This window comes from Diabrotica virgifera, chromosome 1, assembly GCF_917563875.1.
Source record: "Diabrotica virgifera virgifera chromosome 1, PGI_DIABVI_V3a".
NCBI classification, from domain to species: domain Eukaryota; kingdom Metazoa; phylum Arthropoda; class Insecta; order Coleoptera; family Chrysomelidae; genus Diabrotica; species Diabrotica virgifera.
The window spans coordinates 153,676,293-153,703,067 of NC_065443.1; the positions used below are offsets into that span (position 1 = coordinate 153,676,293).

The following is a 26,775-nucleotide window of genomic DNA, read 5'->3' on the forward strand; positions in this document are numbered from 1 at the left end:
TTAAATTTAGCTAGTTCTTTAAAGGAGATCACTCACTGGAGTGATACTCTACATGTCAATCTCACATTTGTCAAAGCAAACGCTTATTGCCCTTCCGGCAGATTGCAGAATCCATTAGGGGTTATATAAAAAAAATAATAATTTGAAAAACACCTCACTAGAACAAGTGCAAAAAAATAAAATCAAGCAGAACAAAATAATTCGCTGTAGAACGAAATAAAGAGACGTCTTATATTCTGGCACTCAATCAGGGAGCGTCACAAACGCCCTTACGTACGTTTCACTCTGATTAGAGATCTTCAGAGGGCTACTTCTAAAATGTCAGGATTTACGGAAGCCTACATAACAAAAGTTCTCTTACAGTGATGCGCTAAATCTCTTCTTTTTCTTCATGTTCCATCTCCTCTAAGAAGGTCGCCAACCATTATGGCTACTCGGTCTTTCGACACCGCTGCTCTAAAGAGATCGGCAGAAGTGCTACTAGGTGTTATTTAAAATATAGTTAAAAACATACTAAAAATGTAGAAGAAACGTTAAGAAGGAATGGGAATATCTATCAGAAAGGAATATTTATCCAGTGCGTTAAAGTTTGCAGACGATCAAGAATGATAGTGCACCTCGTAGTTGCACCTCATTCCGTGCAGCTAGAATATGAGAATATCTTGCATAGATTGGTTACATTGCTAGACCATGGCATTTAGCACTAAAAACACCCGAATAAATAAATTTTTAAATACAGCACCTAGAGACTTGCAGTTTTTTGCATTATGTTCAGGATGACGTCAGGAAAAAAGTCTACTATTCAAAAATGGGTGGAAATGTATAATTGCATTGTAAAGTGAATAAAATGCATCAAACATTGCATAAATATAAAAATAAAGTCAAAATCAGTATACTAAGGAACATAATTTATTATTTGGGGGTTTTTAAGGTCACTGAATACGATTACGCCATCAGAACTGATCCCCGGATCACCTGGTGCCCAAGGTCACGGTAAGAGATGTCATCTTCTGGAGTTTCGATGGTTTTCGGCATTAAATCGATGCAAACGGATTGTTCCATGGGTTTTAGGAGCGGCTAAATAAGAATATGATAACAGACTTGACCTCCGGAGTACCTGGTGTCCAGGGTCGCCACTAAGGCACGTCATCTTCTGGAGTTTCGAGAGATTTCGGCACTAAATTGATGTTACTGGACTCCTCGGGGGTTTTTGAGGTCGCTAAACACGAATATGCCATCAACACCGACTCCCTGTGCACCTGGAGCCCAAGCTCATTTCAAAGGGCGTCCTCTTCTGGAGTTTGAGAGATTTCGGCATTAAATTGATAAAAATGGATTACCCAGGGGCTTTTGAGTGGTGAAACACGAATATGCCATCAGAACAGACCTCTCGATTACCTGGTGCCCAAGGTCACTGTAAGGGACGTCATCTTCTAGAGTTTCGAGGGCTTTCATTATTAGATTGATGCAAATGGATTACTTACGTGTTTTTGGGGTTACTAAACACGAATATGATATCAGAATTGAACTCCGGAGTATCTGGTGACCAGGATCGCTACTAGGGCTCGTCATCTTCTGAAGTTTCGAGTGTTTTCGGCATAAAATGGATGCAAATGGATTATTCGGGGAGATCTTGAGGTCGCTAAATACGAATATGCCATCAGAACCGAATCCCGGAGAACCTGGTGCCCAAGGTTATTGCTAGGGGCGTCATCTTCTGGAGCTTCGAGAGTCTTCGGTACTAAATTGATGCAAACGGATTACTCATAGGTTTTTGGGGTTGTTGAACGCGAATACGCCATCAGATCTTACCCTCGGAGTACCTGGTGACTAATGCAGGTCATCTTCTGTAGTTCCGAGAGTATTCGGCATTCAATTGATGCAAACGGATTACTTACTAATCCAATTTTGGCGTTGTTGAACACGATTGCGTCATCAGAACATAACCCAGAGCACCTGGTACGTAGGGCACGTCATCTTCTGGAGTTTCGAGGGTTTTCGGTACTTAATTGATGCAAATGGACTACTAATGGGTTTTTGGGCTTTCTAAACATAAATACCCCATCAGAACAGACACCTAAGCACCTGGTGCCTAAGGCACGTTATCTTCCGTAGTTTCGATAGTTTTCGGTACTAAATTAGTGCAAACGGATTACTCTTGAGTTTTTGGGGTTGCTGAATATGAATATGCCATCAGACCCAACCCACGCAGCATCTGGTGCTTAAGGCAGGTCATCTTCTGGAGTTTTGAGTGTTTTCGGTACTAAATTGATGAAAACGGATTGCTCATGAATTTTTCAGGTACCTGAACACAAAAACGCCATCAGAACAGACACCGAAGCACCTGGTGCCTAAAGCACGTTATCTTTTGGAGTTTCGGGAGTTTTCGGTACTAAATTGATGAAAAATGGATTACTTTTTGGTTTTGGGGTTGTTAAACACGGTTATGGTTTACATGAGGAATTCTAGGGTATCTAGTGAATACGGTAATTACTAATAATGTCATCGCATTATAAAACTCATGTAAAAAATTAATTAGATCAACATAGTAGAGTTCGTATTCCGTAAACCCAAAAACACATGAGCAATTCGTTTACATCAATTTAGTACCAAAATTTTTCTAAACTCCATGATATACCTTAGGCACCAGGTGGTCCGGTGTTTGTTCTGACGACGTATTTGTCTTCAGCAACCCCAAAAATGCATGAGTAATTCGCTTGAATCTATTTAATACCGAAAACCCTCGAAACTCCAGAGGATAACGTGCCTTAGGCCCAGATGCTCCGGTGTCTCTTCTGATGGCGCATTTGTGTTTAGCAACCCCAGAAACCCGTGAGTAATCTGTTTGCATCAATTGAGTACCTAAAACTTTCGAAACTCTAGAACATGACGTGCCTAAGGCACCAAGTCCTCCGGTGTTTGTTCTGATGGGGTATTTGTGTTCAGCATCCCCAAAAACCTATAAGTAATCTGTTTGCACCAATATAGTACCGAAAACCTCGCCTAGCTGATGACGCCCCTTGCAGTGACCCTGGGCACCCGGTTCTACGATGGTCTGTTTTGATGGCATGTTAGTGTTTACCGACCTCAAATACCCCCGAGTAATTTATTTTCATCAATTTAATGCCGAAATCCCTTAAAACTTCAGAAGATGACGTCCCTTGTAGTCACCTTAAGCACCAGGTGCACAGGGGTTGTTTGTGATAGCATATTCGTATTTAGCGACCTCAAAAACCCTCCAGTAATCCATTTGCATCAATTAAATGCCGAAAACTCTCGAAACCCCAGAAGATGACGTGCCCTAGTAGCAAAACTAGACACCAAGTACTCCGGAGTTCAGTTCTGATATCATATTCGTGTTTACCGACCCCAAAAAACCCGTGAGTAATCCGTTTACATTAATTGAATATCGAAAACTCCGGAATTCAATTCTGATGGCATATTCGTGTTTAGCGACTCCACAAACCCGTAAGTAATCCGTTTGCATCAATTTAATACCGAAAGCACCCGAAACTCCAGAAGATGACGTCCCTTGCTGTGACCTTGGGCACCAGGTAATCCGGTGGTCTATTCTGATGGCATATTCGTGTTTGCCGACCTCAAAAACCCCCGAGTAATCCGTTTGCACCAATTTAATACCGAAAGTCCAGAAGATGACGTCCCTTGCAGTGACCTTGGGCACCAGGTGATCCAGAAGTCCGTTCTGATCGCATATTCGTGTTTAACCACCTCAAAAACCCCCCGAATAGTCCAGTTGCATCAATTTAGTGCCGTAATCCCTCAAAACTACAGAAGATGACGTGCCTTAGTAGCGACCCTGGGCACCAGGTACTCCGTAGGTCAATTATGATGGCATATTAGTACTTAGTGACCCCTAAAACTCGTAAGTAACCCATTTGCATCGATTTAATGCCGAAAACCATCGAAACTCCATAAGATGAAGTCTCTTGCCGTGACCTTGGGCACCAGATGATCCGGGGAGCAGTTCTGATGGCGTAATCGTATTCAGTGACTCCAAAAACGCCCCAAATAATAAATTTTGTTCCTTAGTATACTGATTTTGACTTTATTTTTATATTTATGCAATTTTGGATGAATTTTATGCAGTTTACAGTGCAATTATGCAGTTCCACCCATTTTTGAATAGTAGACTTTTTCCTGGCGTCATCCTGAACATAATGCAAAAAACTGCAAGTCTCTATGTGCTGTATTTAAAAATTTATTTATTTTGTGCTAAATGCCCTCGTCTATGCGTACAGTGCTTCATGCAGTAAAACAGATCTGTTAAATAATATATTTGAACCTCCTCGAAAAATTTCAATTTTCAATTAACTTTGGATAGACAGTACTAATGCAGGCGTTAATTCCCAAAGTCATAATGGTTTAAAAGATTTTTTTACATAAACCTAGTAGAGCTCAAAATGTTATCTGACCTTTTTACCTCCTATACTTTAGGTATGAAATTGTTTTAAAAAATTATGTTTTTGTTATATAATACACAGTACAGTGGAACCTCGATAACTCGGATTAATCGGGACCGCGGCCGATCCGGGTTATCGAAAATCCGGATTAGCCGGATAATATGGTAAAAATTAATAAAATAGGGTATACTTACAGATAAACTCCGTTATAATTGAAATAACATGAAATATATATGCACAGTATACATCTAAATTACGTATATTTGTATAGAGTATTTTTCATTTATTTGGTAAAAAAACTCATGGGTAGACAAAAAAAACGCAAACACAAACCTATCTGAAGCACGATTACAGAACGGAAGCGAAAAATAGGACTGTAATACTACACACAATAAGGTCACAATTGGAACAATGTTATGTTATTTAAGAACAGTGGAGACTAAGACCATTGTTTAAAAAAGAATTTTTTAAATAGTCTTTTAGTCTTTTTTGAACAATGCGAAGACAGTTTGAAATAAATAAAGGTATACAGGTGCCTGTTGTTTCCGATAATCCGAGCCAATGAACGTCGCTCTGCCGCCGTGTGCCATGAGTCATTTTTACGATCGTATAGTTCAATATGACATTATAATCATACATACATATAGTTCTTAATGACATTATAATACAAGCTATAGAAGAAAGCCAGAAGATACACTGCCAAAAGACATCACATAACAAAAGAGTAAGCCCCCAAACACAAGCATTAATGGAAGAGCGGAGAAAAATGCAAAGTAATAGAAATAAAGAACACCACGAACTTAGAAAGATAAGTAAAAGAATACAAAAATCTATTAGGACGGACAACCGAAAATATAAAAACGAACAAATTCAACAAACAATTGAAGATAACAAGAGCCTCAAAGTTCTAAGAAGAAAATTAACAAATGGCAAAAATGAAATAACCAAATTAAAGGATAGAGATGGAAATATCATCATCAACAGAGATGAATTATTAAGGGTAGTAGAAGACTTCTATACAGAACTGTACAACAGCCAACAAAACCATGATGAGTCACTAGGAGATTCAGGAAAAAGGTTAGTCAACCAAGGATCGGAATTGATGCCTGATATAACAACAGACGAAATCAGGAACGCATTGAGAAAAATGAAAAGAAATAAAGCTCCGGGAGAAGACAATATCGTTATAGAAGCCGTAAAGATTGGAGGAGACAGACTTTTAAACAACATAAAGGAATTGTTCAACTTATGCCTGCACCAAAGTGAAACACCTACAAGATGGCACAGTGCACTTACCATCTTATTACACAAAAAGGGCGATCCAACAGACCTCGAAAATTACCGGCCCATAAGCCTATTAGACCACCTCCACAAGTTATTCACAAGAATAATAACAAATAGACTGGAAACAAAATTGGATTTTTAGCAACCTAGAGAACAGGCGGGTTTTAGGAAAAACTTTGGCACTAACGACCACCTACACTGCATAAAAGCAATTATAGAAAAATCTATCGAATACAACCGACCATTGGTCCTGGCTTTCGTAGACTTTCGCAAAGTATTTGATACGATTGAAATTAACAGCATAATGAGAGCATTGGAGGAAAGTCGTATAGATTATCGGTACTCCAAACTGATAGTGAACATATACAATAATGCAACCATGGCCGTCCGACTACACAAAGATACCAAATCTATAAAAATCAAAAGAGGAATTAGACAGGGAGATACGTTATCTCCCAAACTCTTTACGGCAGTCCTTGAACATGCTTTCAAACAATTGGAGTGGGATGCCAAAGGAATAAATGTCGACGGTGAAAGGCTCTCCCACCTACGATTCGCAGACGACATAGTTCTTATAACAGACAACTTAAAAGAGATTAGAACTATGCTTACTGAGTTAGATGCCGCCTGTAAAAAAGTTGGTTTAAACGTAAATTTTGGAAAGACACAATACATGACAAACCTGGTACCAAGCGAAAATCCAAAAGTCGACGTCAACGAAATAGCATTGGTCCATAAATATAAATACTTAGGGCATGAAATCCAAATTGCCAGGGACAATCAAACTGCTGAATTACAGAGAAGGATTACCTTAGCATGGGCCGCATATGGAGCTCTAGCAGACATCTTCAAGAGCAACTTGCCAAATTATTTGAAAAGGAAGACGTTCAACCAATGTGTGCTTCCAGTCATGACTTACGGCGCTGAAAAATTATCGTTAACCCAGGCCACAGCAACGAAACTTAGAGTGGCCCAAAGAAGAATGGAACGGTCACTACTTGGACTGACTCTCAGAGACAGGGTCAGAAACGAAGAAATCAGAAGAAGGACAGGCGTCACAGATGTCATAGAGCGAGTAGCATGGCTGAAGTGGAATTGAGCGGGCCATGTAGCCAGAATGAAGGACGGGAGGTGGACCCAAAAAATTACAGTGTGGAGACCAAGAGAAGACAGAAGAAGTAGAGGTAGACCACCTACACGATGGACAGACGACGTCAAAAGGATTACTGGGAATTGGTTGCAGAAAGCCCAAGACCGACAAAATTGGAAGAAATTAGGGGAGGCCTATGTTCAACTTTGGATGCAGAAGGCTGGATGATGATGATAGTTCAAATTACACAAATACACATTATCTCTCAAATATTATATTACATACATTTTTATTGTTGAATTGTTTGTCTGATGAAAATCGGTCCGGGTTAGCCAGACTTCCGGGTTATCGGGAGCCGACTTATCGGGGTACCACTGTAATCAAAAATATTTACCTGTAGATAGTAAATGAAAGCTTTTGAATAATTCTGATGACCTTCATCGGGCAATTTCAAATTAAATTCGATGAGAGCTTTCATCTGTTGGTTTCCTTGAGGATGGTGTTGTCTGTGATCCATAAAAGCACTATTAATGTTCAGGTCTGATTCGTTATTGGTCGCTTCTAACAAAGATCTGTAGCTTGGCAATGCCTGGTAACCATATTCTGAAGTAAACCTTGATACAGGGTATATATTGGAATCCCATGGGTCGGAAACGTAGTTGTAGAAGTGGACTAGAAATTAAATGTGGTTTAATATATACTTCTGGTAATTTGATCTGTAGGAGACTTTAACACTAAAGTAGGGAAACAGGATTAGAGTATAGTGGACGGATTTCAAGCTCTTCCTAGACCAATGCCAGATCTTAGACTTGGAAGGGAGAACTTCCAATGAAACACTGACCAAAAGACATAAAATAGGAGAAACCCAAACTACATAACAGACATAAATAATAACTTATACATGGATTAACTTTCCTTAATTTTCATAACTAGCGAATTATTGGGTTGAATTTGTCTGTTTGTGGTTTAAGTTTTATGTCAGCTAATATATTTTTATGTTTCAACAATTTTTTCTTTAATTTTGGATTTCATTGGTACCCTTGTCAAAAACGTCAAATAATTGTCAAAGTGTGGACACGAATTTTTATTCTCCGCATTTTCATAGTTTGATTTTAACGATACAAACAAGCAGTTCTCGGTGTATTGTGTGTTATTGTGTTAATTAGTGTTCCTTTTGTTAATTTTCTTTATTGTTTATAATAGGTAGGTTAGGTAAGTGATTAAAAAAATATATAATGGATGAGACCTCGGGTGGCACTTCGCCACCCGAAAATAAGGACGCAGAGGAGGATAGGTATGTAAATAATTTTATAGATTTAAATAATAGATATAGAACTGAGGATAAAGGTCCATATTTTGTATATATTGAGAGTACTGATAAGCATTTGGGAAGAATTTTCCCAATCCGGATTGGTCACGTTTTGTTGACTGACAATTATATAAAATCCGATGTTCTTGATATCAAATCGATTGGTCTTAATCGCGTTAAAGTTATTTTTAAGTCTTATGAAAAAGCTAATTATCTAGTTAATAATAAAATTATGTCTAATAATAACTTAGTAGCGTATATACCCAAATTTTTTACACACAAGAAGGGTGTGTTGAGGAATATTGACACATACTTTTCTGAGGAATATTTAAAAAATGCCATAATATCTCATAAAGAGGTGGTTCAAGTCCAACGCATGAAACGAAAGGTAACAGATAAAGACGGTAATATTTCATATGTAAACAGACAAATGGTTATTGTTCAATTTGTAGGAAATGAACTTCCTCAAAATATAACAATTAATTTATGCAATTTCTCTGTAGAACCATATATATTCCCCGTTGTTCAATGTTTTAATTGCTTGCGATATGGGCATTCTGCCAAGCAATGTAAAACCAAATCTTCTCACTGTCGAAACTGTTCTAGCCTAAATCATACGTCAGACTCTTCTTGCGAAAAATTCTGCATTTATTGCCAAAATAATGAACACTGCTCTACATCCAGAGATTGTCCAGTATATAAGAAACAAAAAAATATCAAACAACTCATGGCCAGGGAAAATATTACATTTAAAGAAGCTGAAAGATTGCATGATAATCCATCTTATGCCAAGATTTCTACAAATAATAGATTTTCAGTTCTTAATAATTCCACTAATTTTCCCTCTCTGCCACTCCCCAGTACGTCCCAAACTCCAAATTCTAGCTTTTTGCTACGTAAACCCATTGTTCGAAATACTTCACCCAAAAGACAAGTGAAAAGACGTAAGCCATCCGCTCCGGAGTCTCCACCTATTTCTCCGTCTCTGCCTACTTTTTCCCATTTTCAATAAAAAAAAACCAAATCTTCACATAATCCCATCATACCAAATCCTCACAGAGATGACTTTATCCAATATAAGGAAAAACTAACAAGTCAGATAATAACCGTAGTTAAACAAGTAGTTAATTCAGATTCATCCGAAACAAATTACAATTTAGAAGAAAATATTAGAAATATGATCTCCTCTATATTAAGTCCTTCAAATCTAATTCCAGAAATCGATATTGAATCTTGTTCTGATGATTCAATCCACTAATAAGATAAGTACACCCAATAGTAAAAACATTAAAGTTATCCAATGGAATATTCGTTCTTTCTCTAAAAACCATCCAAGTTTATTAAATTTTTTACACGATAATCCTGTAGATATTATAGCTTTATCAAAAACCTTCAAAAAACCAAACCATTCTTTTAAACTAAAAGGGTATAAGATTATCCGACAGGATCGTGCAAATGGCTTTGGCGGTGTTGCCATTGCAGTTCGCCAAGACATTAAATTTATAAATTTTCCTATTACTTTTGCATATAAAAAAGATTTAGAACTTTGCGCAGTTAAATTTCCGTCCTTAAATATCATACTAGTATCGGTGTATAAACCACCTAAATTAAATGTTTCTAAATCAGATTGGTCAAATATCTTTCGGCAATTTAATTCTCCTGTTATCTTCTGTGGCGATTTTAACAGCCATCATACACTTTGGGGATCTCATATTAATAAAGCTTGTGGTAATCAATTAGTAGAAGCCTTAGATGACAATAACTATGTTGTTCTCAATAATGGTAAACCAACTAGAATTTCTCGTCCAGAAGAGCTACCTTCGGCGGTAGACATTACATTTTGCTCTGCTGGTTTGGCTAGTGATTGTTGTGTATGGGATGTCGTACCAGATGCGTTAGGTTCAGATCATTGCTTAATCAAATTTGAAATTATTAGGGATAGAGTTATAATAAATAAAAATCCAGCATCTAAATGGAATGATAAATTAGCTGATTGGTCTGCATACTCCACTATACTGGAAAATTCGTTAATTAGGACAAACCAAAATCTAAACTCCAATCTACTAAGCTTCTCTATTTTTATGGAAAAGGTCTCAGATGCAGCATCCGCAACTATTCCCCTAAAAAGAGCAAGACAACAAGTAACTCAACGTCCAATATGGTGGGATACCGAATGCTATGATATGTTTCGTCGCAGAAAAGAAGCCCTGAACCAGTATAAACGTGTCTCAAACTATACAAACTATTGTCAATATCAAAATGTAGCTAGTCAAACTAAATTACTATTTTCTAAAAAAGCTCGAGATAGCTGGATATCTTTCATAAGCAATATTAATAAAAACACGCACCCTACTAAAATTTGGCAATTTATAAAAAAAATATCAAACAAAGACTCAACGGGATCGGGCAGTATATCAGCTGATATGGTGGACGATTTTTTTGAGTTTTTTATTCCCAAATTTGCATCAAATAAAATCGACTTCAGTAAATTCAATAGTAATGTAGCATGCAATGAATCATTTTATATGCCTATCAGTTTGGAGGAATTACGATTAGCAATCAAACAATCTAAAAGTACAGCACCGGGATTTGATAGCATTACATATAAAATGATTGAATACTTGCCTGAAATTGCTAAAGGAATTCTTTTAAATATTTTTAATAGTTGGTGGTTGCAAGGATTATATGACCAAAGTTTAAAAAAAACTGTAATTTGCTTACTTGCTAAACCCAACAAAAATTTAAGTCTACCTAACTCTTACAGACCAATTTCATTAATATCATGCATTACAAAAACATTTGAGAGAATTATCAAATTAAGAATTGAATTGCATTTTGAAAGTAATTGTTTATTACCTATTAATCAGTTTGGATATCGCAGAGGCAAAGGCACCTCTGAAGCATTAGCTCAATTAGTTTCCGACATTCAGAATGCACTTTCCGTTAATCTTATAACGGCATGCTTGTTTTTAGATATTAAAGGGGCTTATGATACTCTGGATATTGATATTTTAACTGTTCAGCTCATAAAATACGGTCTAAATTATAAATTCGCACAAAGAATCACAGATTTGTATAGGGACAGAGAAGTTTTCATTCGAGATTCAGAAAATCACATTTACGGCCCTCGATTATTATCAGTCGGAATTCCGCAAGGTTCAGTCCTAAGTCCAGTACTTTTTAATATCTATACTGCAGAATTGCATGACATGTTAAATGAAACAAATAATACAATTAAAATTATTCAGTATGCAGACGATTTCTGTATATACAGCAGCCGTAAATCATATAATGAGTGTTTATGCGATTTGGAACTGATAATGCAATGTGTAAAAAGATGGTCTATGGCTTTTAATTTCACGTTATCCCCTGAAAAATCTAGCATCACCTTTTTCACTAGACATAGGTTAAGTTCCCCTGCCAGTATAAATTTAAGTAATGTTGATATTAATGTATCTTCTCACCATAAGTATCTGGGCGTGGTTTTGGACAAAAAACTAACCTGGACACTCCATGTGAATCACATTATCAACAAATGCGAGAAAGGTTTAAACATGCTTCGTTGCATATGTAAAGCTAGATGGGGTGCCGACCCAAAGATAGCATTAATGTTCTATAAATCGTATATTCGGTCAATCATTGATTATGGATGCTTTTTATATGGTTCATCGTCAAAATCTAATTTATCAAAAATCGATCATATTCAGTATAAGGCAATACGTATATGTATTAGTGCGTTTAAGTCAACGCCATGTGCTGCAATTCTAGCAGAAGCGCAGGAACCTCCTCTAAACCTTAGAAGAGAATTCTTGTCTAATAAGTTTCTATTAAAGACCAGGACTTTAGATTCACATAAATTATTAAGTAAAATTAACAGTCTCACTGAATATAACTTAACAAATTCTTATTGGAGAATTAAAACTTCTCCCCCTCTTACAGATGCTTATCTAGAAACTAACAACTTTAGCATTAACACTAAACAAATATTACCCATATATAACCTTTCTATTGAGGAAATCGCAATCTTTCCAAAGATCATAAAACCTACATATAGAAACTTACCATGCCAAAACAATAAAATTATAAAATTAATCTTATCTGAATTTTCTAATTATAAATACATCTATACAGATGGTTCAAAAACATGTAATAGTGTAGGTAGCGCTTATTATGTTTCTAATATAAAAAGTGGTAATTCTTTTAGACTGCCTAAATGTACATCTATCTTCACTGCCGAACTTTATGCTATTGAAAGAGCCCTAACTTACGCGGTTGAACAGAACTTTGGAGACACGGTTATACTATCAGATTCTTTATCTGCTCTTGAGGCAATATCACAACCAATAACCAAAAAACACAACAATGAGTTGTTATGCCATATTAGAAAGACAATCGCTCGATTTAAAAATAATAGTAGTGACTTGGTCTTTATCTGGGTAAAAGGGCATGCTGGAATCAAAGAAAATGAGATAGTGGATGAAATGGCAAAGAATTCGGCAACTTTAAATGAAATAGTAGATTTAATAATCTCCAGTGATTACATTCCAGAATTGCATAAAAAATTAAGAAAGAAATGGGAAACTATTTGGCTTAAGTTTGTACAAACTTCGAGGAATCCATACACTTACATATACCCACAACTTCCGCAAAATATCCCACATATATTTGATTATCACGTTACTCGGTTTTATTCCACATCCCTAAGTCGCTTAAGATTAAACCATGGCAATTTTCCTGCACATTTAGCTAAAATAGGAATGCGTATCAACTCTCTCTGTTCATGTGATAACTACTCTACTGCAGATTTAAATCATATAATCTTTAATTGTGAACTTAATAAAAACCATACGAAAGCACTAATTGCTAGACTTCAGGAGCGGAATGTAAGTTTACCGCTGAATATTTCACATCTACTAAGCTTCAATACCAAAACTATTAATGATATTATCATACAATTTCTTAAAGATTCTAAAATAAAAATTTAATATGACATCTTCAATCTTCAACTTTCAAATATCTGTGGCAAAAAGTTTATCTAATGCCATCCCCTCTTTGTGAACACACACACACATTGGTACCCTTGTAGATCTGCCACTTTCCTGAACCCTAAGACAAAAATTGAATCAAGCCCGGAAATATAAGATGGTTAAATATGACCATTAGTCCAGAAAGCCACTGCGCATCCGCTAGGAAAAATATTCTAATTCGGATTTTTTGCACAATCTTACTCAAAAAGGACTCCTTTTAACAAATTTCCATGTTGCCAGGACCAAAAGGTGGTCAAAATTTTTTTAAACGTTTTTTTTTTGTTTTTTTCCTAAAATTATTTTTGTTGCATGGAAAAAAGTTTTTTTAGGTTTTTTGGATCATTCCAAACAGAAAAGGTCTTTAGTGACTTTTTTCTAAAATGATAGTTTTTGACATAAAAGCGATTAAAAATTGAAAAATTGCGAAATCGGCCATTTTTAACCCTCAAAGACTATGTGAAAAACTGAAAATTTAAATGTTGCCAAGGTAGGTAGATATTCTTTAAACATCGATTGATGAAATCCCGAAGAGTTTTTTGCAATACAATATTCAAAACTCCTTTGTTTTTTAATTGCGAATCAAGCGTGCGCGACACTATTTTCCACTGACAGTATGGTGCAAATGAAAGGAATAAATTCGTTATTTCGAAAATCGGCGACTTTAAGGAAAAATCCCGAAACAGGTCGATTTTTATTTTTAAGTTATGATATTGTGGCATATATGGTATACTAGTGACGTCATCAGTCTGGGCGTGATGACGTAATCGATGATTTTTTTAAATGAGAATACGGGTCGTGTGGAAGCTCGTTTGAAAGGTTCTTCAATTCTCTATCAAGTAATGTAAACATTTACATAATTTTTTATACAGGGTGTCCTTCTACTTCTTTTTTTGTCAAATAGTTTAATTTAATAAAAAATTTTTGGACACCCTGTATAAACAATTATGTAAATGTTTATATTACTGAATAGAGAATTGAAGAACCTTTCAAATGAGCTAGCACACGACCCCTATTCTTATTTAAAAAAATCATCGATTACGTCATCACGTCCAGATGGATGACGTCACTAGTATACCATATATGCCACAATATCATAACTTAAAAATAAAAATTGACCTGTTTCGGGATTTTTCCTTAAAGTCGCCGGTTTACGAAATAACGAATTTATTCCTTTCATTTGCACCATACTGTTGGTGGAAAATAGTGTCGTGCACGCTTGAGTAGCAATTAAAAAACAAAGGAGTTTTAATATTGTATTGCAAAAAACTCTTCGGGATTTCATCAATCGATGTTTAAAGAATATCTATCTACCTTGGCAACATTCAAATTTTCAGCTTTTCACATAGTTTTTGAGGGTTAAAAATGGCCGATTTCGCAATTTTTCAATTTTTAATCGCTTATATGTCAAAAACTATCATTTTTAGAGAAAAGTCGCTAAAGACCTTTTCTCTTTGGAATGATCCAAAAAACCTAAAAAAACTTTTTTCCGTGCAAAAAAAAATAATTTTAGGAAAAAAAAACGTTTAAAAAATTTTTGACCACTTTTTGGTCCTGGCAACATGCAAATTTGTTAAAAGGAATCCTTTTTGAGTAAGATTGTGCAAAGAATCCGAATTAGAATATTTTTCCTAGCGGATGCGCAGTGGCTTTCTGGACTACATGTAAAAAAGGCAGCAGAAGAAGCTTTGAAAACAAGATCCAAGAACAAACAAACCTTATTTGTGGGATCAGGAATTCGAAGAGAAGATCGAGAAAAAGAAGAAACTGTTTCAAAAAGTACTGCAAACGGGAGACGGACAAACAAAAATGCAATATAAAGAGTTGAATAGAGAGGTAAAACGAGAAATAATCATAAAATAATACCACCTTAGTCTCATCCACGGACAACGGACTTAGTTTTTCGAGTCTGGATCCGACTACAGTTTTTCTACCCAGTATCGGGCTACGTCTACACCCTCATCGAGGGTGCACTGTGATGAGCAAAATCTGCATACTCCCAGGTGCTCCATATTCTGTATTTCCCCACATTCACAAATTGCGTTGTTATCTGTATTTATATCCCATTTCATGAAGTTCTATTTTACAGGGGTAACGCCGCATGGTGCGTATGCGGTTGAGCTTTCGCAAGGTTCTCCAGTCCAGATTCATTCCATTAGGTAGTTCTAGGTGTAGGGGGACCAGTTCGGGTGGTTTGACATTGACGTTTCTCATAAACCTTTTCCTTGATTTAAGCCGGCTGGTTCCTGGCGGTTCGTCAAGCCCGTATAATTGGTGCCTTTAATCGGAGGTTTGCCTGAAATTCTCCGTATATTGCGAGACGTATCTACAGTCTTCTGGTGATGCGAATGCAGCTTCCCAGAACCGTAGGGATAGAGGGGTAGATTTCACACAGCCAGTAGTTATTCTACATGTTTCATTTAATACCGTGGTGACTTGTTGGGCGTGTCTAGATCTACCCCAGACGGGATAAGCATATTCCCCTGCTGAAAAATATAAGGCCTGCTGTTGATTTTAAAACCTTTGGGTTTGCGCCCCACTTGTTCCCTACAAGTTTCCAGACAAGGTTGTTGCTCATAGTAACATTTTGTATTGTACTCTGACAGTGGAATCTGTATGTTAGTGACCGGTCTAGTATGACTCCAATATATTTGGGCTTACCAGTATGTTATAAGTGTTGTCCCTCTTAAGATTCGTTCAGTTTTACAGGTGCCAACTGATTGTTGAGATGGAATGCACATACTTGGGTTTTTTTGGATTTTAATGAGTTTTGTTTGTAGTACGTTGACATCGTGTTTAAAGCCTCTTCCATTGTCGACTCTACTTGTGTGAAGGTTTTCTCTTTTTAGCCCAATCAAAGAACACGCAACTTTACGAAAACCTCCAAAAAAAAATAAAAAAAGGATGAAAGTTTGGGAATAATTAGTTGAAATTGTCTATTATATAAGAAAAAGTTTACAATTCTACATCCCCTCCATTTTACAAAAATTGGGAAATACGGGGTGAAAAATATTTTCTCGGGGGTGAAAAGATATTTCAAAATATGTCCGGAATTCGATAAAATGACTAATTCTAAGCAACTTTTGTTCTATAGAGTTTTTCACTAAGTCAATACTTTTCGAGTTATTTGCGAGTGAATATGTTCATTTTTAACAAAAAAAAAAACATGTTTTTGGACAGTTTTTCGCAAATAACTCAAAATTGAGTATTTTATCGAAAGAAATATTCCTAGCAAAAGTATATATACAGGGTGAGCCACGCTCAACGGGACGGAGCCTACCGGGGAAACGGCTAAAGATATTAAAAATTCCTTCAGTAGGAATACGTAGGTCAGTACCGGCTACAAATTAAAATTTGTAAAATATATACAGGGTGTCCCAATTTAGCGTAATGATATAAAGTTATATATTTTTAAATGGAGCAACCTATATTTCACTTTAATTTTGAATTCTACTGAACAAAATAATGTTATTTTATTCAACATTCCCTATACCTATTCTTGACAGATTTCGATTTATTTGGGTTTTTCTGAAAATGTACTATTCGCGAAATTAATTAATTACACATTGTCGCATGGATTTTAATTAACGTCTTTTTGTCACTTAATTGTCAACTGTCCATGCTTTACATCAGAATATTTACCATTTGAAACTAATCTACAAAGTGTTCGCAATCTGAAGTGTCAATGCTGTACAATATTTTGTATAATTACTTTCTTAACTTAAATGGGACACCCTGTATTTTACTTTAATTTTGAATTCTAATCAAAAAAATAATATTACTTTATTAAACAATCCCTATACCTATCTTCGATAATTTTCGATTTATTTGCGTTTTTTTGAAAATGCACTATTCTTGAAATTAATTAATTACACTTAATTACATAAAGTTAAACAAAACACACTGGAAAAAAATAATTTACATTAAATGTTCAAAATGGTGTCAATTTTCTTCACTACATAACCTCACTCTGTGTTCAAAATTTTGTTTTACTTTTCTTAACATTTCTGGAGTAACTGTTGCAAACGCATTACGAATACGCGTTTTCATGTCTTCCGTGGTTGTAGGTGGAGTTTGATAAACCAAACTTTTAATATATCCCAAAAAAAAGTACATTGATGTTAACCCAGGTAATCTAGGAGGCCAATTGACAGCACCACCTCTACCTATCCACTTTCCGGGAAATTTTCTGTCTAAATATTCTCTAACATTACGCGTGTAATGTGCTGGAGCACCGTCTAGCTGCAGAAACATTGTTCTTCTAATATTTAAAGGGATATTTTGCAAAAGTATGACTGTATGACTGCAAAAGTATAACTGATTGAATAACTTCTAATTCGGTATTTTCATCTTCAGTTATGGGATTTATCAATTTTCGTTTAGTATAAACAACACTGCCAGTTTCACGAAACCTTGTTAAGACTCTTTCAAATACTTCTTTACGAGGATGACGTTTTAAGGGAAATCTCTCAGCATAGACTCTTGATGCTAACAAACTGTTTTGATAACATTCACCATGTATTAAAATCATATTTACTCGGTCTTCAATTGAATAATCTGCCATTTCTATTAATTGAAAGCAATACAGTTAATAGTGTGACTATTAGTTTGACAGCTAGGTATCTTTTGTTTTTTCATGGCATTCTTTATAATGTATAATGAGCTATGTAATTAACGACATTTAATGTTCCAGGTAACATAATGCAAATAGATCTGAAGATACTAGATATTAATATAAAATTTTATAATAGTTTGATTATAATAATTGTTACAGCATTCAAATATAGGGTATTTTGTTTAAGTTAGAACTTTATGTACCTAATAAAGTATAATTAATTAATTTCTAGAATAGTGCATTTTCAACAAAATGCAAATAAATCGAAAATTATCAAAGCTAGGTATAGTGATTGTTTAATAAAGTAATATTATTTTTTTGATTAGAATTCAAAATTAAAGTAAAATACAGGGTGTCCCATTTAAGTTAAGAAAGTAATTATACAAAAATTGGAAAGAAATCCTTTGTAAAAGGTATAAAATTTTTTTTATTAAAAATCCCTTAAAAGGGCTACATCACAACAAAACGTTTTCGATTTTTATAAAAAATCATCATCAGTGTTCGATAAACTGGATGCTAGCTGAGCCACAAAAGAAAAAAAAATATTTGGGTAAAAGCCCTTTACATAAAATACCTTTTGTGGCTCAGCTAGCATCCAGTTTATCGAACACTGATGATGATTTTTTATAAAAATCGAAAACGTTTTGTTGTGATGTAGCCCTTTTAAGGGATTTTTAATAAAAAAATTTTTATACCTTTTACAAAGGATTTCTTTCCAATTTTGTGATTGATGGTATACAGCCAACTACAGGAAAACCTTTTTCTTTTCCTTGTGGATTTTTTTAATTATACAAAATATTGTACAGCATTGACACTTCAGATTGCGAACACTCTGTAGATTAGTTTCAAATGGTAATTATTCTGATGTAAAGCATGGACAGTTGACAATTAACTGACAAAAAGACGTTAATTAAAATGTATGCGATAATGTGTAATTAATTAATTTCGCGAATAGTACATTTTCAGAAAAACCCACATAAATCGAAATCTGTCAAAAATAGGTATAGGGAATGTTGAATAAAATAACATTATTTTGTTCAGTAGAATTCAAAATTAAAGTAAAATATAGGTTGTTCCATTTAAAAATATATAACTTTATACCATTACGCTAAATTGGGACACCCTGTATATATTTCACAAATTTTAATTTGTAGCCGGTACTGACCTACGTATTCCTACGGAAGGAATTTTTAATATCTTTAGCCGTTTCACCGGTAGGCTCCGTCCCGTTGAGCGTGGCTCACCCTGTATATAGTGGCTAAAACACCCCCGTGGGGGTAGCGCCGCCTTTACAGGCTCTCTAGATCCATGTTTTCGAGGTGGATCAGTCCTCCATTCTTCTCTTTCTTAAACTGCATTAAATATCCGGTTCCAGCTCCTTCTGTCTCTTGCTTTTTCTTCTGCATTTCTAATTCCCATACCCTCTAGATCTCGTTTCACCTCTTCCATCCATTTGGACCTCGGTCTTCCTCTTCGTCTCCTTCCGGCCGGAGACCACTTTGTCACTATATTTATTATCGCTTCTTCTCCTGCTCTCCATACATGCCCAAGCCATCTCAATCTTTGTCTCTTTATTCTCCTGACTATATCTTGCCCCTTCAGTTCCTCATTTATTTCGTTATTTCTTCGACTCCTGTATTCACCCTCTGCTGTTTTTATTGGTCCTAATATTGCCCGAATTATTTTTCTCTCAGTTCTTCTCAAATTTTCTTCGTCTGTCTTGGTCATTGTCATCACTTCTGCTCCATACATTAATGTCGGTCTAATTAACGTTTCATAGAGCCTTCATTTAGTTGTTTTTGTTAATATTTTGCTTTTTATCATTTTTTTGTTGGCTTGGAATGCTCTGTTTATTGCCAATGTTTTCTCTTTTATTTCGTTTTCTCGTGTTCCATCACTTGACAGCATGACTCCTAGGTACTTATATTTACTTACTTCTTCAAATTTGTATCTTCCCACTTTGACCTCTCTATTAGTAGGATTTTTTCCTAATCTTAACATTTTTGTTTTGTTTTCATTAATACTCAGACCCACTGTTTTTCCTTCTTGAATGAGTTCCTCTACCATTTGCGTTAATATATCTCTTCTCTTTGCCATTATCACAACGTCATCGGCATATGCTACAATTTGACCTCCTCTATTTCTGAGTTTACCTTTGTTCATTTTTCTGGTAATATATTCTATTGCCATGTTGAATAGTGTTGTGGATAAACTATCACCCTGCCTCACTCCTTTGTTTGTTTCGAACTCTTCTGTTTCCCCTATTTGCGTTTTTACACTCGCTCTGGTATGGCTCATCGTCATTTTTATAAGTTTTCTTAATTTAAGCGGTACCTGTATCGTTTTTAATATTTCCAATAGTTGGTTTCGTTTGATGGAATCAAAAGCTTGTCTAAAATCTACGAAAAGTATTTCTAAGTTTATGTTAGCTTCGTTCGCCTTCTCCATTATTTGGTTTAGTATGTATATCGCATCTATTGTGGATTTTCCTTTCCTGAATCCACATTGATATTGACCTATCTTATTTTCCGCTGCTTCCTGTAATCTTCTTTGTATTATGGTTGACAATACCTTATATACTGTACTCAGTAATGTTATTAACCTGTAATTTTGACATTCTTGTTGGTTTCCCTTTTTATGTATCGTTATTATTTGGCCTGTTTGCCATTCTTTTGGCATTTTTTCTTCTTTCCAGATGTTTACTATTTTTTGTTGTTTTTAATTATTTCGATTACTTCTTCGATTGTTGGCTCATTCATTCCATTATTTTCCCACTCTTCCTCCATTTCTGTAATCTCTTCTGTTTGATTTTCTGCCAGTAACTCCTTGAAGTGTTCCATCCAGACTTCCATATATGGTTGATCTTGTGTTACTATTTGCCCTTGTTTATTTTTAACTCCATTTACTTTTGGTTTGAAACCTCTGTTCTGTTCTCTGATTTTTGTGTAGAATTTCTTGGTGTTCTGAGTCTTACTTTCCGCTTCAATTTCCTCTAACTGACTTTCCATGAATTTTCTCTTATGTTGTCTTATTACTTTGTTGCTTTCCTTTCTTTTTTGCTCGTACATGTCTCTATGTTCAGTTTTATGAGTCCGCATCCACTGATTTCGTGCTTTTACTTTTTCTTCAACTGCTTCTTTACATTCTGTATTGAACCAGTCCTTCTTTCTTGTAATTTGCTTCGTTCCTAATGTAGTCTCAGCCGTGTGGTTAATTGCTTTTTTAATATCACCCCATATTTCTTCGACATCATCACTTTCCTTATTCAGTGCGGCAATTCTTTTACCTATTTCATCTTCATACTTTTGTATCTCTTTTGCTTCCTTCAATTTTTCGATATTCCACCTCTTATTCCTCTCTTTCTGCCTTCTCATTACTTTCATCTTTTGTCTCAGCTTTGCTACCACCAGGAAATGATCTGAATCTCCGCATGCACATCTGTAGCTTCTCACATCCATTATACTTGATTGTCTTCTTTTCGAAATTAATATGTGGTCTATTTGTGACTCTGTTTTTTGGTCTGGAGAGACCCATGTGATTTTGTGTTTTCTTTGATGCTTGAACATTGTACTGCTGATAGACATATTATTTCCTGTCGCCATGTTGCATATTCTGTGCCCGTTGTCATTCGTTTTCTCATGTATTGTATGTTTGCCTGCTATTTGCTGTATATAATCCTCCTTTCCTATTTGTGCATTAAAATCGCCCAATATTTATATCACATCTTCTTTTGGTATTTTTTCTAGCTCTTCTTCCATAGAGTCGTAGAAATGATCTTTTTCCTCCTCTTTCGCATTTTCTGTCGGTTAGGTAGGCTATTCTTTTGTTTATTAGTCTGACTTCCATTATTTTGTCTCTCATATTTCCAATTACTATGAATCCTACCCCATGTTGTCCTTGCTTTTCTTCCCCTGAGTATATGAAGGTAACATTCTGTTGATCTATTTGTCCTTTCCCTTTCCATCTAATTTCCTGCAGTGCTGCTATTTCCACCTTATACTGTATCAGAACTGATGTAATTTCTTCCAGTTTTCCTGCTCTAAGTAATGTTCTTATATTCCATGACGCAATTCTTATAACACCACCCTCTCTTTTTTTCTTTTTTGTATTACCCTTTCTTTCTTTCTTTTTGCTAATCTTGCTTGTTCTCATATCCTTTTGTATCATTGCCTTGTCCATTTTTCGTGCTGTTGTCGTCATAATGTGTTTCCGTTCCAATTCTAGTTTTTTAATGTTTGATTTTCGTTTACTTTCTTTATTTTTTCTCTTGGATCTAGTTCTGTGCCTCCGTTTGGTGATCTTGCACTTACTGTTCTCGTTCCAGTTTTATTCTTTGTAGTTTCTGCCATATTATCTTCTCTAAAATCATCGGAGTCGCTGTTCCATCTTTTGACCTGGTCTATATCGTACTTGTCTCCGTTAATTATTAACTTATTATATTTTATCTTTGCTTTGTACCCTTTCATCTTTGCCTCTTTCATGTGTTTTATAAGTGTTTTGCGTTGATCGATTATGGTTTTTGGATAGTCTTCATTGACAAACCATTTCGAGCCTTTTAATTTCCATGTAGCTTTAAGAATTTCCGTTCTTTTATTTCCACTTCTTAGCTCTACCAGGACTGGTCTTTCAAAATTTCTAGTTTTGTCTCCTATTCTTCTAATTTCTGTGACCTCTTGGTTGGCTTTGCAAGGTATTTCCATTTTGTTAATGATGTCTTGTACTTTGTTTACCAGTATTTGTGTGTCCTCATCACTTGTTTCTTCAATACTTTTTTTTTCACTAAGTTTTTCACTAAGTCAATACTTTTCGAGTTATTTGCGAGTGAATGTGTTCATTTTTAACAAAAAAAAAACATGTTTTTGGACAGTTTTTCGCAAATAACTCAAAATTAAGTATTTTATCGAAAAAAATATTCCTAGCAAAAGTATAGCTTATAAAAAAAGTGAAAAAAATGGTGTACATATGAAGTCTGTCGACCCAGCAGAAGCAGAGTTGTAGTTAATGAAATAATGTAGGTTCTTCTTCGTCAAATTCCAAATCTAGTGTTTCAACGTGAAATAACCAAAATACGGAGCACTTTTCTGGGAAAACGCTCTACAACTTAAAGGGTTTAAAAAAAGGCTTATTTTTTATTTTTTTAAAAACTTCTAACATTAAAAGTAAGTGAGTTACGTTCAAAATATTGTTGGTCCCTTTTATTTTTTGGTAAAAAAATCGCGAAAATCGCCCCCTAATTAGCTTCCTAAATAAAATTAATCGTTATCGGTTCGTAAGTTACTTTACTTATGTACTGTTTATATGATCTATAAGTTTCATTGGTTCAAAGTGTTTATTTCTGAAAAAAAATTTCTTTTAAAATATATTTTTTTTAATTTTGAAAAAAAAATTACACAACAGTGATCTAATGATCTTTATTAAGCCATGGTTATATAAACAGTGTTATAGATCTTAGTTAGCAAGTTTCTGTGGTTTACTGTGTCGTATGCCGCTGTGATGTCTATCAAGGCTACTCCCACTATCTCTTTCTGCTGTCCCAGGTTCCAGAAGGGACACTTTTGATTTGCGGAATCTGGTAGGTAGCTCGACAGGTGTTAAATATATTGCGCACCCATTGTCTCGCTTTTAGTTCGAAGTGCTTCATCTGCCCTGTTAGTATTTCGTCCAGCCCAGGTGATTTTCCATTTTTCATAAAAGGTCTATGCCATTTTTGAGCTCTTCGATGACAAATGGGTTTAGCAAGAGATTTTTTCCTGTTCTTGAGTTCTTATAATCTTTGATAGTTTGAAACGATGGTTTGCTTTGCCATTCAGAAGCAATTGTTGGGCTATCTGATTTAGCGTTATGCACATGACTGTTTCATATTTGTGGGATCACCGTTAAGTTTTTTAATCATATTCCAAGGTTGCTTACTACTGTGCGTCATACGAAAAAAGTGAGAATACATAAGTAGACACCCATTTGGGAGGCACCTAACAGCTAATTAAAACAATGTTAGATGATAACTGAGAAACATGCATAAAGCACTTCGATGATCTGATCACCATATTTGGTCGAAAATCCTTTCTGGATCCTGACCTGCCCCAAGACTCGTCGCCATTCTATTCGGTTTTGGCGATCTGTTGCCATCATCTGATTTTTAATAACCTTAAGTCGGTCTCAACTCCATCTAACCACCTAGTTCGCGGTCGGCCTCTGCTTCTTCTTCCTATAGGGGTTCCTGTGGTTAGCTTTTTAGCAATCGTGTTGTCTGGTATTCGTATGTATCTAAGTCTGTGTTTTAATGAACTTTACTACCTCTGATTCATTAAAGAATTGGTATAACTCGAGGATCTGCTGATGGAAAAAAGAGAAAAGTTTCTATCAACAAACGAACAAATAGAAGCCAAAGGAAGCGTAGGGCTATAAATAAAACAGGTGAGAAATGCAGTAAGGCGATGAAACTAAAAAAAAATCCTTAAGCTCAAGTGGTAAAACGGCGAAAAACTTCAAGAAGAATGGGAAAGGTGCTGCCTCTCCAATAGATAAAAGGCACAAAAATTGATCCAGAGAATTAAAGAGGATTAGCAGTAATACCAACAATAGGCAGATTATACTCCAAAATATTACAAAACCTATTAGAAGTAGACATTAAAGACAAACAACCTGAAGAACAAGCAGGGTTCAGAGTTAAACGATCTACCCTAGACAATTCTCATAAACTCATGTAGCCTTAATAGACTTGGAAAAAAGCATTATGATAGCGTGTCGATTTCACAGATGAAGAAGGAATTTATGAGTTTGAAAGTAAATTCAGTTGTTAAGGCTACTCAAAAATAATCTGCTCATCTTGCAAGCTTTCTATATATTTAACTCAGTGATTTTGGACTACTGTAGGCAAGAGTCCACTTCTCTGTTATTTCATTTATCCACCACTGTCTATTTTCATATAGCTACCAGCCTTTTCATTTTCTATACTTACTTTTTTTCTTTGTTGCCTTAAGTAGAAAGATTTAAATTTACAATAAGCATGAGGGCGCAAAAATAGTTTATAACTGACAATCGTTAACAAGAGTCAACAAGCTGGATGAACAATGAAGATAAATAAAACAAATCAATACATACCATCCCCATAAGCATAATCACCCGGATTCTGTGCTACGTATCCTTCACTAATAGATTCAACTCCATTTGATGGACTAGACATTAGGTAAATTCTTCTTTTTCCCGTAATACGTTCTACCTCACTTTGAATAGTTGTATAATAGAGTTTGACATAATCGTTATAATACCGCTGGAAATCGAAAGCGGTACCGTACCTATAACAATAACACTTTATAGAAAACTTAGCTTAGTAAGTCAATAGCATATCGAGAATAGTACATAATTTATATTTTAGTATTAAAAAACCTAAAATCCTTTATAAAAGGTATATTTATTAAAATTCACTAAAAAGGTCTACATCACAAGCAGAGCTAGTTTTTAATCTGATAACAGATCATCATCAGTGCTGACCTAAAATGAGTATAACCTAATAAGTTAAATCAAAATTTTTGAAATGTTGACTACGGTTAAAAAAGTTATAGGTTATACTCACAAGATGCTGACATGCTAACCACCAAAATACAAAAATATTAGAATGAAAACCCTTTAAACTTGATCAGTCATGGAAACATTGACTATAATTATAAAATTAAACATGGATGCACAAAATATCACATGTATTATGCCCAGGGTACCATCTGATCCCAAATTGAGATATTCACATGTTGAATAGCCGTTGGCAACTGATACGGAAATCCTGAATGATGACATGACTGAAATGACAGTGAAACAGAAAGTGGTAATATTTACTTATTAGTTATGTAGCTATCTAAAATGTTTATACGCGTATGTACGCCAATGGTGAATATACAATTTTTAATTGTGTGTAAAGAAATGCGCAATAACTACCTCTTAAAACCTACCAAATTTCATTTGCATATATCAACCGGTTTTAGAGCAATAAATAAATCGTCAGTCTGTAAGAAAAAATTCGACATCCCGTATCTCGGAAACGAAGCATTTGCGGACATATGTTTATAAAGCAAACGGTCATTATTTTTTCATGCAGAATTACCCCTTATAGTTTGTCGCACTTATATAGAAACACCCTGTATTGATGAACTAACTAACGAACTAACTTTTTTATTATCCCACATAAGCAAATGAATCAAAAAAGATAATGCTAAGAAAGCCTAAGGCTATAATTGTGTTTCAAGTTCAATATTTTATATGTATATGCTAGAATATTCCACATAGTGTTCCGAACTTTAAAGAAAAAACACAGTATGATTGTTACACCAGGTATAAAATGACATTTACCTGTCTAGCAACAATATTATTATGGTAGGGGAGCCCAAGCGGGGATTTTTCAGTTACTTGAGCGCGTCAGATTATCATATGGGGAGAAACCTGGTACACTGCAGATGTACCTCTACCATATATTGGCTCTTAACACAGGGGAGTTCGTTAAGGGGGGCCCGAAAAAAAATATATCCTTAAAAAAACTCGAAATTGTCAGATTAAGATAAGGTAAGTTAAGTATATAAATAAGTATATTTCAAAAATCTGACGATTTGAGCCGGGCGTAAGGAAATGGGTGAGCCCCAAAGTTTCACAAGAAAAAAGCAAATATTTCGCGAAATAATGACAAATCGAAAAACTAAAAAATATGTGCTCAATATTTTTTAAAAATCTATCGAATGATATCGAACACCACTTCCCACGGAGAGGGGTGGGGGGTAAATTTAATATTTTATATACGAATCCCGCGATATTTCGCGAAATGAACATCAGATCGAAAAACTGTAAAATACACTTATTCAATATTTTTAAAAAAATCTATAGGATGGCACCAAACACAACCCCCCACGGGAGTTGGGTGGTGGGTTACTTTAAAATCTTAAATAGGAGCCCCCATTTTTTATTGCAGATTTGGATTCCTTACGTAAAAATAAGTAACTTTTATTCGAAACATTTTTTCTAATTATGGATAGATGGCGTTATAATCGGAA

The 26,775-nt window shown here is 35.2% G+C and overlaps 1 protein-coding gene across 1 annotated transcript in view; it reads right to left on the minus strand.

The window, feature by feature from the left end:
* LOC114327793 (beta-mannosidase) overlaps positions 1-26,775 on the minus strand; it is a 138,394-nt gene that overhangs the window by 16,116 nt on the left and 95,503 nt on the right. The window contains exons 9-10 of the mRNA XM_050641647.1: positions 24,845-25,038; positions 7,190-7,467 (exon numbers count right to left, since the gene is read on the minus strand). Of these exons, the coding sequence (XP_050497604.1) occupies positions 7,190-7,467; positions 24,845-25,038 (472 nt within the window). The remainder of the gene's footprint in view (positions 1-7,189; positions 7,468-24,844; positions 25,039-26,775) is intronic.